Genomic DNA, 18,749 nt, shown 5'->3' on the forward strand with positions numbered 1-18,749 from the left:
CTGTTGAAAAGCATGAGATAGATGGCCCCAGTGTGGGAACCTGAGTAGGAGAGGAATGGCAGGCTCTTGAGCTGATGATTTAGTTCACTCACACTCAATATGATGACTCATATCTGACTTGTGGAAGCTTAACGCTAAACTAGCACTGTAACTGGGCTGTAGAACAGATCCCTGAGAGCCTTCAGCTGCCCTTCTCCCACAAACCTAGTTGTGGGTGTTTCTTATTTCAGCCCATAGTTGGTCTGCCAAGCTTCACCTGAAGGAGAGGCTGGAGTGGGCATCAGAACAGTTTGGGAATAAACAGTTTGTTTCCTTATAGGCTTACCGGAGAAGAAATCCTTGTTGCCTTAATTAAAGCCTTAAACCTGTCTTTGGGTTATTCTGATCGGCTGAAGAAGCTATTGTGTTGTATTGCTTAGTTCTCCTGGCTTCTCTTCTCTGTTTTGTTCTGAGAGCCTGATCCACACTTTAGTACGTTCGAGTGTGCCAGCCCCAAAATGTACCTCAGACTAAGGACAGTAGTTACAGAAAGAATCTTTCCATGTGTCTTGGAATCATATCCTAGGCACTTGGAAAGAGTTGAATCAATTTTTAAACTCTGTCTTCTCATCCCAAATTCCCCTATGGCTTTATGGTGTTTTTCTTTCTCTTCTTTTTTACAATCTCTCAACCCCCTTCCTCTTGGCTTTTAGAGGAATCTTCATCTCCTAACAACCAGGGCACATTTAACTCCAAATTAATTTAGATGTAGGTGGATAGTCTTGAATGCTTCAGTGAAGCTGGTGGGGAAGGAAGACCTGGAGCTCTGTTCAAATATTGGTGAAGATGGGGCTTTACTACAGGTGTTTACTGTCTAACCAACATACCATTAGATGGAGTCCAGGAGGAGGCACTTTGCCCTGATTTGCAGTGGGGACACAGAGATGCTTTTACTATTAAACTTTTGTTGTACTTTCTTCAGGACTTTCTATCGTTTTGAGGCAGTGTGGGATAGCTCCTTGCATAACTCCCTCCTCCTCAATCGAGTGACACCCTATGGAGAGAAGATCTATATGACTTTATCTGCATACCTGGAGGTGAGTGTACTGTGCCCCACAGCTCGTGTTTGGAATTGGGTGGAAGGAAGCAGCCAGAATAGTAGGTAAAATATGTCCTAGATAAAATTGTACATAATACAATATGATCTCTGTCAGAGGATTTAGCTAGAAATCTAGTAATGTGTTTTTTAAAAAGCGTGATGAAGAACAAACAATTTCACTAGTAAGACAGTTAAACCGCATGCTCTCGTATGTATGGGTGTAGGCCTCCGACATCATTTGGTCTTGGTATGTCTATACTGGCGGCGGCAAAGTCTCTTCTGTCAGATTGATCTTTCTGGATCAATTGAGTGGTCAGTGTAGACCCGCTCAATCAATCAGGAAGTCAACGCAGTAAATCCACCCACTCAAGTGGCGTAGTGCTGCGTTGACGGGAACATGGTTTCTGTCAGCGCAGTGCAGTGAAGACGGCGCACAGAAGGGAAGCACAGCAGTCGATGGGAGTTATGCAAGCTACGCAGAGTAGCTTGCATAACTCATCGACTGCCGCCGAATTTCCAATTAAATGTAGACCAGGTCTCAGTGTTTGACAGCCATTTGTTTCTTTGTCCTAGCTTGACCACTGCATCCAGCCAGCTGTGATTACCAAGGATGTTTGTATGGTCTTCTACTCACGAGATGCCAAGATCTCACCACCTCGCTCACTGCGCAATCTCTTTGGCAGTGGCTACTCCAAATCCCCAGACTCGTAAGTTTAATAAGCAATTTCAGTTGCTTTTGTTGAACAGAGTGTAGTTGTTCTAGTGTATGTTCCTGCAGGTGCTCCGCCATAGGATGTGCGCACACTTGTGCGCTTTTGACTGGAGATTGTAAGTGCTGTGTGGTGGGCCCACACTGGCAGGCATAGCAGCGCCTCATGCTGCCCTACAAAGTCATATAGAGAGGTGTGAACCTGCCACCACTCCTTTCCTTCTCAACCTCCTACGGCTCGGGATGGAGCATTTGGTGTCAGTTTTACAGCTTCCCCCCTTTTTTACTTACAGTGAAATTTCTTATTTAGTTATCTACTTAATTTTTTCAATTTTTATTTATTTTTATTTATTCTAGCACCATTGTGCTTTCAGACGGGTTCCCCACCACCACCCCATCCCCTTTTCAAGACTTTAGTTAGTGCTTTGGCACTCGGGATTGTGATGAAGACCCTGGGGTTTAAGCTCTGCCACAAGTCTTTTCCTTGTGGTAGAAGGCACTCTGCATGTCTCCACTGCTTAGGAGACATCCACATCCTGTCAAAGTGCAAGGTCTGCTCAGATATAGAAAGGACAGAGAGGCTAAATTGACACTCTTCTTAATGAAGCACTCCCTAGCTCCTGAGGGGCTATTCCATCCACTACCTGTCCCTCTTCAGAGACCCTTCTCACAAGGAGCTCTTAAGGCAGGAGATCCAATCTTTCTTGGTCTTGGGGGCAGTCAAACTGGTTCCACCTAAGGTTATTGGAAGAGGGTTCTATTCCAACTATTTCCTAGTCCCCAAAAGAGACAGAGGATGGAGAGCAATCCTCAGTGTCTGAAACTTGAACACCTATCTCCTTTCACAGCACTGCAGAATGGTCATACTAACTACCATCATTTCATCCCAAGATCCAGGAGTCTGGTTTGTTTCCCTCGACCTACAGGACACCTATCTCATGTAGCCATCAACACCTCCCACGAGCACTTCCTACCCTTTTTATAATAGACTTAGATCATTACCAAATTGTAGACCTCATTGCGATACAAAATGTCACATTTTCTGCTCCAAGGGAGGATATGGCTTCAACTCGTTGGGAGATGCCCTGTTAACACAATGGCCTGTAACTTGCTATATACTTACCCACCTCTACCTCTAATTCTCAACACCTTGCCCAGGCTGTGACAGGAAAGAGTGAGGGTTATCCTCATAGCACCATCCTGGATAAAGAAGAGTGTAGTACTCGAACCTGCTTCACTTCTTTGTGGCAACACCTCTCCGCTTTCCCCTCAGCAAGGATGTCTCAGAACTCAGGGACCCTGATCCATCTCAACTCCTCGTCCTTGAACCTGAGAGCATGGTTCCTAGAGGTTCTCAAGCATAGAGCTAACCTGTTTGCTTAGGAGAACTGATTGGACCTTATCTGATCTAGCAGGAGATCTACTGCTTGCAAAACTTACCTTCAAAAGTGGAAATGCTTTCATTTTTCTTCACTCCTTTCAAACATTAGAAGTTCTGCTCTCTAAGATACTACACTACCTGTTGGACTTAGACACTGGGTCTATCTGTGAGTTCAGTCAGGGTACGTTTGGCTGCTATCGCAGCCTTCCACTCCCTCATCCAGGGCTTCTGAATTTTTTCCCACCCTACTATGAGTAGGTTCCTTAAGGGCTTACACAACTGGTTTCCTCCTGTACAGAACCTGTCCCTCCACCCCCACTGAGATCTTAATTTGGTTCTCAATGCCCTGAGGAAACCTCCCTTTGAGCCAATAGCTATCTGCTCTCTTCCCTACCTCTCCCTCAAGACTTCATTCCTTATAGCCATCGCTTAGGCTAGATGAATGGGAGAACTAAGGGCTGTCATAACAGACCCACCTTTTACTGTCTCTTACAGAGAAAAGGTTACACAATATCCCCGGCCTCACTTCCTCCCTGAGGTCTCTTTTGGAATACTGTATTACGTAGGAAATCAGTCCACCAGTATTCTATCCAAAGCCGCATGTCTCCAGGGAGGAAACCAGCTTACATACACAAGATGTCAGGAGGACTCTTGCCTTCTTTCTTGACCAGACTAAGGTCTTTCTTGACCAGGTCTTCAGGACTAAGACCTTCGGGGCCTCTCCCAGCCTATTCGTATCTTTTAAAGAGAGGATGAAGGGAGAGTTCATTTCCATGCAGAGACTGTCCAAGTGCATCTTGGGTTGCATTCTAATATGCTATGAGACTGATGGGATACCATCCCCTCATAGTGACCGCACTTTCCACTGGGGCTCAGTCCACATCTGTAGCCCTATTGAAAGATGTTCACATTGCAGAAATCTTCAGGACTGCAACTTGGTCCTCCATCCATACGTTTGCCAAGCATTACGCTGTCTTACCTGCTTCCAGAACTGAACTGTGTTTGGTGACACAGTCCTCTGAACTGTCGTAGACTTGCCCCTCAGCACCCACATCCATTCTGAGTCACTGCTTGGGAGTCTCCTACAGTGGAGCACCATGGGGTCATATGCTCAGAGAAGTCAGAGGTTACTGACCTGTACATCTTCAAGATGTTTGTTCACTATGGTTCTCCACCTCCTGTTATTTTGCTCCTCTGCTTTGGGGTCTTTAGCTTTGCGGTCAAGAAGAAACTGAGTGGTGGTGAATCCACACCTCTCTATATGCTCTCATAGGGGACCATGAGAAGTTGCTCTGCACAGGCATGGACCTGTGAACACTGCTTTACAATCTCCACTTGAGTGCACGGGCACATTCATGTCCTACAGTGGAGACAAAACATCTTGAACTCAAGTTACTGTACGGGTAAGTAACCTCTCCCTTTTCACATACAGATTGAAAGGGAGAATACAACATGGTACCTTTATAAACCTCTTCATTGAAAGCCTGCTTAGCTGCAGTTTCCAGTTCTATTGGAGGGCATTAATTGCTCCTCCTTCATTAAATTTACTTCAATACAGACCAAACTGACTGTCCCTCAGATTTCCTGTTCTCCAGATTTGCCCGTCACCAGCCTTTGAAAAGGTATTTGGATGTTTTAATGGAGGGGGAACACATTTTCCAGCAGGCCTGTGAGGACATTGGTCCTAAACTCTAATTTACTTAATTTGTAGCTTCCTAAGGATAATGGACTAGAAACAGGGAAGGACAGGTGACAGAATGGAGGTGTCGTCTCTGGGGAGCTAGCAGCCTGCCGGTTGATTTGTCAAGCTTAGAGTAGACAAGGGTCTCTGCTTTCAAATACAATTTCTATTTTGTGGGCAAAGGGTCCTCTGAATCATGAAGATGTAAACATTTTCAGAAATTGTGTACTTTATCTTGATTTATTTCTTGAGATATAACTAGTTTCCTCTCTGTGGTGATTTGTAAACAGCAATCGAGTAACTGGAATCTACGAGTTGAGTTTATGCAAAATGGCAGACACAGGAAGCCCAGGTAAGCAAGAACAGCATGTGCATTCAAATGTAGGTTTGTGTAAGTTTGTGAAAGTCAGTTAGGGCTGATGGAGACACTGCAAATAAATTTTATATTTCTAAATAAAGTGTGTTAAGTGTTCGCAGCTTAAGTCACTATGGAGCTGCTTATCTGGTCTTTGGAGGGGCCTTGTCCTGCCTGCAGGATGTCACATAGAGGCCTGACTATATTTACCCGTATCCCTATATGCTGGGAATACCTATGTCCCTCGAGGCACAGTCTGTTATCCAAACACTTGGAGGACTTTTCAGTTGGTTTTTTTTGAGAACTGGAATGGATTTTTTAACATTGATGATAGAAGTTCCCAGTATAACCTAACCTAAAGGAGGAGAGGAAAGATGTAAGTGAGAGAACACCTACGGTGGGAATGGATATAGTGTAATTACCATGGCAGTACAGCCTTGGTCCCCCTGTGAATTGGAGCCAAATCTATAGACAGCACAGATGACGTAGTTGAATGAAGACAGCTTCAATTAACAAGATGCTGTGTCAGGAGCCAGGAAGAAGTGGGCAATGTAGATAGCTCCTTCAAATTAGTGTACTTGGGACTTGGGGGAGCAGGAGCGGGGGAATTTTCCAGAAGTTTTCCTCCCAGCATTTCCTAAGGATTGAATTTCAGAGCTTGCAAATGCCTGATTCAGGCTACATGGCTATGAATGATTGTAACTTGCATAATATCACCAGGCCTTGGAGAAAAATGCACTTAAATGTTTCTGTTGAATTGGACTGAAAAGTTATAGCAGTAGGGAAAAGATATTTCTGGGCTAGGGCAGAACTAAAATCTCTCTCTCCCACATTGAGTTGCAGGGAGGAAGGGAGTTCCCTGCCAGTTGCTGTACATTGTCTGTATTGTATCTTTTCCCAATCAGCTGTTGTTTTTAACCTGTGCTACTCTGTACTTGGCTCCTTAGGAATGCAGAGGAGGAGGAGGAAAGTCCTGGATACATCTGTGGCATATGTCCGTGGGGAAGAGAACCTGGCAGGTTGGAGGCCCCGTGGTGATAGCCTCATTCTAGAGCACCAGTGGGAACTGGAGAAGCTGGAGCAGCTACATGAGGTACACAAAGGGAGAGGGAATGGGGAAAGAGCAAGAGAGGAACTACATCTTCCAGCAGCCTTTTGTGCTGACTGTAACCTCCAATTTGGGGGAGCTTCCTAAGGGAACTTTTGTTTTTAGTGTTTTCTGCAGGGCTAGGCCTTGGGTAGGTTCCCCACCGGATGGATACAGAGCAACTGTTCCTGCCAGTGAAAACAGCCATCAGCTTAATGCATTCAGCAAAAGCAATGATCAAATCTTTAGCAGTATTGCTATTGTTTCTGCTCCGGGCCTCACAACTCTCTGACAGATGTCCTGTTGAGTGAAAAGTGGATTCTCATGTTCCTGAGGGTGGGGAATGTCCTGTAGTTGATGCTTAATTATGTTGATTCTCAGGTGGAAAAGACTCGTCACTTCCTGCTACTACGTGAGAAACTTGGCGACAGCATCCCCAAATCCTTGAGTGACTCGCTGTCCCCCAGTCTGAGCAGCGGGACTCTCAGCACCTCCACCAGCATCTCCTCCCAAATCTCCACTACCACTTTTGAGAGTGCTGTCACGCCCAGTGAAAGCAGCGGCTACGACTCTGCAGACATCGAGAGCCTGGTGGATAGGGAGAAAGAACTAGCCACCAAGGTACAGGCTGCGCAGAGAGCAGAACAGGTCCAAGTTGTGGCACCGAAGATGCAGTAAAGATGTTTTAACAAGAAAAAGTTAAAATATCTAGGGCTTAATCACCTAAGGAACCACAGAAACCTTTCACCTACAATGCTTGGACCTTTGTATTGTTCCTAACTGGGGCAAATGATCAGATGGGGAAGAGGGACCATGAGCTGACATGCTCTTGTTTTTTAGCTGGTACCTTTTTGATTTTATTCATTAGACATATAAAATCCTTCTGCTAGATCTTCTCCAGTTCAGGGATACCTGGCTTACAAGTGCACTTTAGGACTTAGAAATTAGTCTTTTGTTGTCTCATGTCCTTTTCTTTTGCTTTCCCTTACTCAGCCCCTCATGTTAGTTACATGGCGAGTGTGCTGTGTTATAAACAGAACCTCGTTTAAATAGGCTGCATAACCAAAGTTCTGTTCTCTCAAGCCAGCCAGTAGAAGTCTCCCTTCAGTGAAATTGAAAGAGATGACTGGGGTTGCGCTGTTAGTGCCATGTCTAGCACCTACATTAGTACTCTTGTATATGGAAGTGTTCGGTAGTGTAATCACAGGAATTGTATGACTGACATCTGGTTTGTTCGTTTTTTTGTTGGTGTCATCACATTGAGTCATGGGCAGTCTTAGTTCACTAATTCTCTAGTGTTTCTTGGTAGATTGCCTGCTACGTGCGATCTGTTGCTACCCAAGATGTAATTGGAAAAATCTTTTGTGTTTTGCTTTTTCCTCAGTGCCTGCAGCTTCTTACCCACACTTTCAACCGTGAATTTAACCAGGTGTACAACAGCATCAGTGATTGTAAGGTACGGAGCTTGCTGTAGCTGCTGTGTCAGCAGCCAAACATGCAGTAGACCTGTCTGTTTTTCCTGTAATACCTTTTCTACACCCTATTTTAATCTGCTGGAGTCTTAGAACACTAAATATTCTCTAAGTTGAAGTATGATTTGTAGGTACTGTGTATTGAAAGGCTGCCAGTTTGTGTAAAGTAAAGGTTCTAATGCCATCATGGTGAAAACACAAGGGCCAGAGTTGCACCTGAATGATACAACTGATATTGGACTCAATTTTTGTTTAACTTTAGTCTATGGGGGGAGAGGGTGTTCTGTGTGGTTCTCCTCCTCCTCTCCTTTCCCCCCCCCCCCACACCCACACACACACACACACACACACACACACACACACACACACACACACACACACACACACACACACACACACACACACACACACACACACAGAGTTCCAAAGATTAGGGAAAGCAAATAGAGTGGTGCAGGTGAGGTCTCTTCTGGTGTACTGTGAATGCTCTAGCCTGCATTACAGTTCACCTGGTGGCATGGAGTGCCCATTATCATCATGTTCTTCAGTTTACCAGCAACAAAGGATAAACTGAACAGCTTATTTGAGAACTGACTTTAGCCACAAATGACAATAAATGAATCTGTTACAAAACCAACCACCAAAAGTGCTCTGAGGGATTCTGTATGCAGATAGTCAGATGCCTAGCATGGTATTGTCAGGTAGTGTCCACAGAAGCGCTACCATATCTGCTTTTCAGACAATGAGACTTCTACAAAGAGGTGGCTTGGGTACAAAAATATGGCTGTTGTGGTGTTTATCTAATAGAGTAATTAGTATTGGTAGAAATACTCCATTGAGAACTCAGGACAGCTAATTCTGTATACTCTGAATGTGGTGCTCTCTTACCAAGATGAGACATCAACTACAAAAATCTCATCCTGCAGTGTTTTGTGTGTGTTCTTGTAGCTGTCTGATATCTCTCCAATTGGGCGGGACCCATCAGTGTCCAGTTTCAGCAGTGCCACTCTCACACCTTCATCCACCTGTCCCTCTCTGGCAGATTCAAGGTGCAATTCAGTGGATCAGAAGTAAGTAGAGATGGTGGGGAGGACAAACTGGATTGTAAACAAATTCTTCCACTCCACTGCTTCTCTTGGTCTTTTTGTCCTTTCTGATTTCGTTTTTGTTTTTCTCCTTTTTCTCTCCTTCCTACATGTGCTTCTTCATTCTGTCTCCTGCTCTCTTTTGTGTATTTATTCTCTTCCCCTTCTTTCCCCTTTCAAGTTTTTTTTTCCTCACCTTGAAGGGGCAGTCAGGTGAACACACTGTGTTTATAGCCTCCGCTGCATCTTCAGCATATAAAACCCTCCGTGGTTCTGGGGTGTCTGTCAAAAGAAGGCCATAAATGAGAACAGACCATGATAGGCCAATTTGGCCAGTGATCTCTGTTGCTTATCTCATAGTTATGAAGGATGTTTCAGATAAAATTGGGAATCACTTCTCACTGAAGGACAGTTCAGTGCCTTCTTCTCTCCTTAGTCCTCACTGAGAGCAATACTGATCAGGAAGTGCCCTTCTAGTATCTATCCAACTATAATCTGGGCCCAGCCCCTCAGGGCTGTGGACTGTGCTTGGAGAGGGATGCAAGGAAGAAATGGTCTGAAGCAACCTAAGGGCAGGCAGATCACTTTTGTGTTCTGAGTTGAGGGCCCCATGTTTGTGGTAAATGCTGTATGGGAGTTGTACAGAAGGCTCCCAAGGGCCATGGCATGGCATATAATCACTCTGAGAATGGTGGATCAGGCTCATGGCACAACAGAAGAGTTTCTTATGGGAGAGGACAGGTTTCAGAAATGCTTTCAGTTCTGCTGTCATAATCACTTGCCTTGTAGTGATTACTTTTCTCCCCCATCATTTTTTTTAAAGGACCCCGGAAGCAAATTCCCGTGCCTCTAGCCCCTGCCCGGAGTTGGAACAATTCCAACTGGTTCCGACAGTGGAAACCTCCTTCCTGGCCAGAGCTGGAAAGAATGAGTTCCTAAACCTTGTTCCTGATATTGAGGAAATCAGACCTGGGTAAGTCAAATGTCACAGCGTCAGAGCTTTCTGCGCTCTCTAAAGCAGGGGGTTTCTTGGGGTTCCACTTGCCCTGCCCCATCTGAGGAAGATGAACACAACAGCTGCCAAGCTTTCTGCTGGCAGGACTAAAACAGCAACCTGCGAGAGAGACTCAGAGGCTAGTAGCAGAGAAGGGGAGAGTTGAGTTGATCTATCTTCCATGGTGCTCACTCCTGCAACCACTTCATGCACAGAACTAATTCTGCTACAGAGTCTGACCCGTGGATCCAGGTCACTGCAGCATAGGTCTCTGCATCACTTGTCCCGTGGGCACAGCTAGGTGCACTTTTGGAAGGAGGAGATGGGGTAAAGCTTTCCTCTGAAGGAACTGACATTGGGTGGGATGGGAGACAGCACTGTAGGCCCACCGGTATTGCCATTTCACTCTGTTGTTGGGCCATCCCAGCAGGGGCTGATTCACTTCATACTTTCCTGGATAAATATATTTCCCCTTTGTCTGTTTCCTCAGCTCTGTGGTCTCAAAGAAGGGGTACCTCCACTTCAAGGAGCCGCTCTCCAGCTCCTGGGCCAAGCACTTTGTGATAGTCCGTCGTCCATACGTCTTTATTTACAACAGTGACAAAGATCCTGTGGAGAGGGGGATCATAAACCTGTCCACAGCTCAGGTGGAGTACAGTGAGGATCAGCAGGCAATGGTGAAGGTCAGTCTAAGTGCCTAGAAACTGCAGTCCTCTGTTTATTCACAGAACGGAAGCAGCATGCGGAATCCTGATGCAAGCTTTCCCTGTGCTGCCTTGCCAATCTGACTGATCTCTGATCTGGAGTAAGCACCTCTAGGATTTAGACAGGTCAGTCTCAATGGCAGTTCAGCCATTGACGCTTCTGCTGAGGCTGCCAACAAGGTTCCCACATAGTGCAGAGGTGGTTTTTGTGATGTGCATGCAAACCTGCAGAGAGCTGGACTGAGACTCTTGTTCCACTATCAGTCACCACCAGTCTGGGCAGGGTTCAGACCTAGAGGTTTAAGGCTGTGTCCTTTTACCAGTTCCTTGATTCCTATATTCCCTCACATATAGGAGGATTGATTACAGTACATTGATTTACTGCTATAGTTTTCTTTGTATTATTGTAACGCCTAGGAGCCCACGTCATGGACCAGGACCCCATTGTGTTAGGTGTTGTAGACAGAACAAAAAGTCAGTTCCTGCTCCAAAGATCTTACAATCAAAGGATCTGGGTCCATGAGTATTGGAATGTTTCTGGGGCTGAATAATATACTGGACACACAGTGTGCATCCTGGAGGAAAGAAAATAAGTTCTGTCACTTGTCTGAATGTCTCCTAGGAAACTGCTGCTGGGACTGGCACATTCCAGTAGCAAGAAGGAGTTAACCCTATGTGAAACTAGTTTCTGCACCCACAGGTTGGTTACTTGAGAACTGTCTGTTTAAATATTTCAGACACCCAATACCTTCGCTGTGTGCACAAAGCACCGTGGGGTCCTGCTCCAGGCCATCAACGACAAAGACATGAACGACTGGTTATACGCCTTCAACCCTCTTCTTGCTGGCACAATACGGTAGGGGGCAGCGCCTGAGTGAGCAGACACTGCAGAGCTGGGATGTGGGCGGGCAGCCTTTCATATTGGTTAGCAGATTTGCTCTGAGGGGATGGAGAAGAGCCAATTCCAGTGAGCACTCAGATTACTGGTATGGAAAAAAGCCAGCCCTAAAGCCTAGAAAGTGCAGTGGATGCTGTCTGCTCACCAGCTTCTTGCCAGACAAATCAAATTTAAATATATGCAGGATGCTGTGTGTAATGTAGACACGAAGAGCTTAAAATGGCCTTTGGCCCTACCCTGTGCTTTCTCAGCTATTACAAATGTATTAGACTTCTCGCTGCCTACCTGCTGGTAGGTCTGGGCTGCTTCTCTGCTTGGCCAGATTGTAGGGTGACCCAGAAGAACCCTCCCTCCCTCCTTCCTCTTGCTGGCTTTCTCCAAGAGTCCCTGCATTCTAGCCCACCTCACAGGTGCCATCTTGTCAGCTGGGCTACAGAGGTTACTGGCTCTCCCTTAAAGGCACAGTAACACAGTACCACTAGGAAAAAACTCATTAGTCTTCATTTTACTAAAAAGTTAATTGAAAACCCAGCTGTTACCTGCACAGAGAGGAGCTCTTAAATTGCAGTTCTTTGAGTGCTTGCTCATATCCATTCCATTGTAGGTGCATGCATGCCCCATGCACACTTACCAGAACATTTTTCCCCGTAGCAGAATCCCGTAGGGCCAGCTTCGGCACCCCCTGGAGTCCCGTGTGCATGGCGTGGTATATGAGGTGCTGCCAGCCCTACGCCCCCTCAGTTCCTTCTTTCTGCTATTGACGGTTACTGGAATTGTGTTCTTGCTTGCTTTGAGAAGTGCCTCTTAGCTGTAGCCTTTGTTTTTATAAGTACTTGTTAAGTAGTTGTTTAGATAGTTGTTAGTTATTGTTGTAGTAGTAGTAGATAAGGTAGTCCTGTTAGGGACCTCCACCCAGTATTGAGGTATGCCCTGATCTCCAGGCTTTAAGTCTTGTAAATCCTGCGGGAAGGATTTTCCCGATTAGGAACCCCCACAAAGACTGTTTAAGGTGCTTTGGGGAGTCTCATCAAAAGTACAAGTGCTGCATCTGTAAGGCGTTCAGACCGAGGACTTAAAAGAAGAAGAGATGGCATACGCTGGATGTACGCAGAGCCCTGGCTTTCTACTTAGAGAGGACGAAGCCGTTCCAGAAGTCCAAGCAGATATTCATCACGGTGGCCGAGAGGATGAAAGGCTTTCCTGTCTCATCACAATGAATCTCCTCCTGGACAACCACCTGCATACGCTTCTGCTATGAGCAAGCAAAGGTTCCGCTACCGGGCCATGTCACAGCTCACTCCATCAGGGCACAGATGTCTTCTGCAGCATTCTTGGTGCGGGTGCCTATGCAGGACATATGCAAAGCTGCTATGTAGTCGTCAGTTCATACCTTTACATTCCACTAAGCTATTGTGCAATAGGCTAGGGATGATGCCAGATTCGGTAGGGCAGTGTTGCAGTCAACCAACCTATGAACTCCGAACCCACCTCCAAGGTACTGCTTGCAAGTCACCTACCATGAAATGGACATGAGCAAGCACTCAAAGAAGAAAAGACAGTTACTTATCTTGTAACTGTTGTTCTTCGAGGTGTGTTGCTTATGTCCATTCCATGACCCACACGCCCCCTCATCCCCACTGTCAGAGTTGATGGCAAGAAGGAACTCGGGGGTGTAGGGCCGGCAGCGCCTCATATACCGTGCCATGCGTGTGGGACTCCAGGAGGCACCAAAGCTAGCAGATCTGCTAAGGGGAAAAAATTTTCGGTACACGTGCACAGGGCGCGCATGCACTTACAATGGAATGGACATGAGCAACACATCTCAAAGAACAGCAGTTACAAACAAGGTAAGCAACCATCTTTTCCTGCCTCATCCCATCTGCCTCACAAGGACACTGAGGCAGCAAGTACAGCTTCCAAGTTACCGTGCTTACATATTTTTACCTTTTTAAAAATGCAAAATAAGCATAGATCACATATTGTTAACACGGGGCAGAAAAGAAGATAAAGACTGACAGGAAGAGAGGAAAAATGAGGCTCAGGAGGTAATGCCAAACTAACTAATCCTTTTTCCTTTGCTTTGTACAGGTCAAAACTGGCCCGAAGACGCACGGGCCTGCTGAAGTACTGAGTCCATGTAATGTTCTCATCTGTTCTAACTCGCCTTCTGATAGATAATGTTACCTCTCATTTCTCTTTGTGATTCTTGATGGTTTCTCTTGTATGTAATCCTGTGGCTTAACTTCCCCTCCTTCCCAACTTCCTTCAGCACTTTTTCTAACTATTCTAACCCTATCCTTTTTTCTTTTCATCTGTGCTGAGAATCCTATTAGTAGCATGTAGCCAAAACAAAAGGAAAAAACAAAAAAAGGATCCAGTGAATATTGCACGACTTCGAAAAGAAAATTATTTATTTTTTTGTTTTTTCCTTAGGACAATTGGTTTCCCATTCCAACTGACTCTTTTGTATCTGTAGCACTGTCCTCAGTGTTGTCTGTCTGAAATGCTTTAGGTTTTTCTTTATTTTGTGACTTTGCGGTAACCACAATGCTGCCCTCAGGACAAGATTCTTAGGCTAGGGGAAAATGGCTTCTTCTAAGTGTCTAAACATGGTATTACCCAGCCAGAAGCTGCTGTAGTTCTTGAGGCTTCCTTAGTCTTGCCTCTCATTTAACCCCCTGTGAGAGCTGACACAAAGGATAAGTCCACCTATTCAGGTTGGACTTGAGTCTCAGAACCCAGATATCCAGGAATTTGAGTTCAGTCCAGAGGTGGAGGAGTTGTTTGTGTTCAGCAGGTCAGAGCAAGGTCTGCTGCTGTCTAGATTGGCGCAAGGAGAACAGGAGCCAGATTCTGAGTGATTTAGCAGCAGGCTGGAAGAAACTTCCCCATGAGCTCTTGCCATAGGGATCTAGATTGGCACTATTTGTTTATAAAGTTTCCCAAAACATTAGCACCCCTCTGCCCCTGTTTTGAGAAGAGCAGGTGGAGTTTGAGGTAACCATGTTCAGACAATGTGGCTGTGTCCCTCCTGGTTAGGAAAGGAGGTTGTCACTGAAGCATTGGGTGCAAATCTTGAAATTTGAAGGGCTCAGCTTCCTGTTTGAGGTGACGCTGCTGAAGGAGAGTGTGAAGTGGAAAAATTCCAGTGTGGTCCTGGAGCATATGCAGAAATTAACCAAAAAAAAGGGGGGGGGGGGAAGATACTTTTTCTCTACCTTTCTTTTGTCTTAGGAGAGTTATTGTACCAGTGACTCTTCTCTTCCCTGTTTGAATAGTTTTAAACCAAACACTAGTGTGGCCTGGAAAGCTACTCTGACAAATGCATCTAGCCATACACTCTTGGAGAACCTTTGAAATGAGGGCCTCCTTGCTCCCACCTTATGCATACAACCCTCCTTTCTCCAATTCAAATGATATCCAGTCTGATCATGAGAAAGTATCTTCTCCTCACAGTCCCCTTTTAAAACCTAGTGCGTGCAGCACTCTCCAGCCATTGCATGCTCCAGGATGGGAAATGAAAGGAAGTGTTGGCTTCTCTTTGGAAAAACTCACATCTCTGCTTAGATCATCACCACCACCACCTCCTTCTTTTCTTCAGCTGCCTCCAACACTCCCCCCTAAATGCTGTGGAAGGAAACTAGTCCCTCCTGAAGAAAGATCAAGCAGACTCCTAATTTTGATATAAGGTCATTTGATATAAGGTCTCTGTCATAGACAAACCTTGACACACAGACATACACCTCTGCCCCTTCAGGCCTTTCACCAAAGACAAAGTGAGTTTCCTTTCTCTGTGAGGTGAATTTCCAGCTTAAGTTTCTTGGTGCCTGCAGGGGAATTATTTTTAGCATCTGTCAAAACCTCTCCCCAGTGGCTCACTTTGGGCAGTGGAAATGCTGAGGGGGTGGGGATGTACCAAGCTCTAATTAATTATAGCCCTTGGGTGTGGCAGAGAGGGGTTATTTCACTATCCTAGGCACATCCAAGAAAAGGCCATCTGATCACTCCACCTCAGGAAGGTCGTTTTCATTCAGATCACTCCTTGTCACCTAATCATGCCGCCCCCTGGAGTTTCTGTGGCCAGAAGCATGAGGGATTCCCAAAAGAGCAACTTTATTCCAGACTCATGCACTGTTTTGGTTCTGCCGCATTGTGCAATGCATAGTGGGACCTCCTAAAAGCATAGTTAAAAAAGAAGCAGGAAAATGGAGATTGATGCTTGCTAGGACATATCTTTATAGTTTACATGACGGTAGTCACGCTAAGCCGTGATCTCACCCCTTCTCCTGTGGTCCCCTAACTCCTTCCAGAACAGGAATCTGCAGCGGGGGAGCATCTTAGGGACCCAACAGCATCACACAGAAAGTTTTTGTTTGTTTTGTAGCATTTTGTACACTAATTGTGTGACTCTAACACAGTGTTAATGTTTTTGTTATGTAACAGACACAACGTGCACTTCCTGTGTGTGCACAAACCAAGACTGCTAGTGCAGGAAGAGGGCTCCCTGTGCTGGAGCTAAGCAGATTTCAAAACTGTTCTAAGAATGAATTAGAGGTTAATTTTAAGCACTAAGTAGCTGCTGCTGCTGCCATCAGTAATGAAGGTGGGACCTGTCTGAGAAGGGGAGGGCTGGTGGCAGTTAGATTATGGTATTATGTGACGCACTGAGAACATTTTTTTTATTTTTTTTAACTAGAACAAAACTAGTTTGCAAAGTCTTTGCTTTGGATAGGCCAGAAGCTGGAAAAGGAGCTAAATTGTATTACAAATATAGGTATTCTATATAAACATGATTAAGGGACCCTCCTTAGGAACGGAAGGTAGCAGATGGGTGTGTTACACCACAGAACTGGAAATGTTACAAATGTGTTGCATAAATTTCATCCTCCTATATTTGAGGACTGCAGGCAGCTTCTGGTGGCCTGATCTGCACGTGGATCAAAGGTAACTGGAAGTGTAAAATTCTATTTTTAAGTTTCTCCATTTCTTAAAGCCCCATAATCTGAAACAAAACAGATTGCTCTTCTTTAGCAAGCTCAGAGGGGCAGGCAGTACCACCTTCTGGTCTGATGTAAGAGAGATGTTGAATCTCCTCAAGTCTCACACTGGTAATTGAACTCTGCTCTGGAATGCCAGCGTTCCTTGGCCCTTAAAGTTGAAAGTGGGGGGAAAAAATCAGGTTTTCTTATAAATTGAAATTCATATTTTTGTGCTGGCTTCCTGATTTAGCCCAAATAATTTAAAATGCTGTGGAAAAACCACCTGGGGGAGCAGGGGGAACGGTTGCCCCTCCTGAAGTTTAAAAATCCAGCTGAGCTGTTGTGATGGTCCACTTGCAGGCAGGCAGCCCTGGAGTCAGCCAGCTCTCAGGACTTGCTCCTGGAAACTGGACACCATGCCATGGGCCAGCCAACCTTTTGAGCATGGGCACTGATCCTAAAGGATGTACCTTGGAGAAAGTTAAGACTGCAGTAACATCTCTAGTTTGGGTTTTTAATTTAACCAGTTAAGGGAAGGGAAATGACCCAAAGGCCAGTGAAAATATGACACTAGTGTCTAAGTTCCACAAGCCATTTTATTTTAAAAAGAACCTTCTATACTGTATTTTAGAGATGCACTTTAAGTTGTTGGGTTTTTTTTTAAAAATTCCTTATTCTACAATGTGGAAGGGAAGGGAGAGGGTTTCCAAACCATTGGGAAAGTTTGTCAGACCCATGTCGAAAATCCTTACTACTGGTCAGTGAGGTATTTCAAAGCAAAGACTTTACTTTCTGCTGCTTGTTATCTAATTTACAGGGATATTTAATTTTATATGTAATGTATTGTATATTTATACATCTGTAATAATTGCACATTAGATAAGGAAAAAAGAGCATTATCCTAGGTATCGTGCCCGCTGGTACTCTGCAATTAATACTGCCTATGCATCACTCTGGTACTTATGCAGCATCAGTTTGTATTAGTTCTATTGTTCTGCATTTTTTCTTTTTTGGTAAAGATGCAGTTATTAACCTGCTGCTTAAAGGAAGGATACTAATGCTGCTGATCTTGGAAGGTTTGCAGAATATATTGAAATTGGACTCTAACTTGTGTGTGTTGCATCTCTCCATTGTCGCTAATTACCCCATATGTGGTCTGAACTGTACTGTACGTAGCAGGAATGTATTAATTTTGTGCTTCCTTGTTAAACAGAAACATGAGCTGTTCGAGAACAGAAATGAGAGATTTTTGTTCAAAAGGCCATTTATGAGTTTTAAGTATTGGAGGCCAAAAACAGTCTAACACTAAACATTACTTAACCTAGTGTCAATATTCATTTTAAATTTGTTTCAATCAATGAGAGCCACTGTGCTCTCAAACTTGAGGGTTGTGGAGGGTTATGGCTCCTTTGTTTTTAATGTTGCCAAATTAATGGCCTGACCTGAGGTACTGAGCTACCCCCAGCTCCTGTTGAAACCAAGGGTTGGGAACTGGAGACTTATGGCTGCTCAGCACTTCTCAGGATGCGGCCTTAATTTTCACTGCTTTTTCAGAGCACATACTCCGCATGCCATCTGTTAATGTTCTTGACTTCGAACATTAGAAATGCTGTTGCACTGAAATACCTATTTTTTTAAACCAATGTTCCCATCTCCCTATTCAAATCCTCCACACACAGTAGACTCTATAGCATAAGTAGCCTTCTTGAACAAATCTCTTTGCAAACTGATCTCATCCCAGCGAAGGAGTGTATCAGCAACACTGTACATTATTAATTTCAGATTTTCATTCTCATGTTTTATTTTGTAAATATATCTGATGTTTGGAGCTTGAGTATACAAAATGTAAATATAGTTCATGTATTTGTACTAATTCTGATCCATCTGCTGTATAGCCTTAGGTGTGCAATGCAGATATCTAACTGTGTATGGTAACCTTGCACCACTGAACTGTTAGTGAACGAGGTGAAACAATAAAGGTACAACCAGTGTATTAGCAGGCATTGTGTGTGCTGCTTCGTCACTTACTATTCTTTACCATTAATTAGTTTCTTGTCTTGTTCCCCAAGAACTGTTGAACTCTGATCTGAACAAGCTCACTCAGTGAGTACAGACGTTTCACTCTGCCTGATTCCAGGTGTTTGTCAGAAACCTTTCTCCAGCTTTTCTGTCACCATGCCCCTCAAACATCATTTACTGGCAGTTCTAATTATTCAGTCACTTTCCATGCGCAGGCTGCTAACCATAGTAGGTCCTGGAGGTGGTTGTCACAGGTGACTGAGAGTTCCTTAAGCAGAGGCCACTGAGATACATACACTACCAGCTT

The 18,749-nt window shown here is 44.7% G+C and overlaps 1 protein-coding gene across 2 annotated transcripts in view; it reads left to right on the top strand.

Moving 5' to 3' along the window:
* KIF1B (kinesin family member 1B) overlaps positions 1–18,426 on the top strand; it is a 133,923-nt gene extending 115,497 nt beyond the window's left edge. For both annotated transcript variants that reach the window (XM_067567388.1, XM_067567386.1), the window contains 11 exons: positions 962–1,076; positions 1,652–1,785; positions 5,140–5,201; positions 6,152–6,297; positions 6,673–6,912; positions 7,676–7,747; positions 8,712–8,833; positions 9,672–9,821; positions 10,333–10,525; positions 11,284–11,402; positions 13,533–18,426. In XM_067567388.1, the coding sequence (XP_067423489.1) occupies positions 962–1,076; positions 1,652–1,785; positions 5,140–5,201; positions 6,152–6,297; positions 6,673–6,912; positions 7,676–7,747; positions 8,712–8,833; positions 9,672–9,821; positions 10,333–10,525; positions 11,284–11,402; positions 13,533–13,575 (1,396 nt within the window). In that variant the 3' untranslated portion in view covers positions 13,576–18,426. The remainder of the gene's footprint in view (positions 1–961; positions 1,077–1,651; positions 1,786–5,139; positions 5,202–6,151; positions 6,298–6,672; positions 6,913–7,675; positions 7,748–8,711; positions 8,834–9,671; positions 9,822–10,332; positions 10,526–11,283; positions 11,403–13,532) is intronic.
* Positions 18,427–18,749: the final 323 nt, after the last annotated feature.

The sequence above is a fragment of the Emydura macquarii genome, unplaced genomic scaffold (genome assembly GCF_026122565.2).
Source record: "Emydura macquarii macquarii isolate MOO-44397 ecotype Brisbane River unplaced genomic scaffold, CSIRO-AGI_Emac_v2 contig_2768, whole genome shotgun sequence".
Taxonomy (NCBI): domain Eukaryota; kingdom Metazoa; phylum Chordata; order Testudines; family Chelidae; genus Emydura; species Emydura macquarii.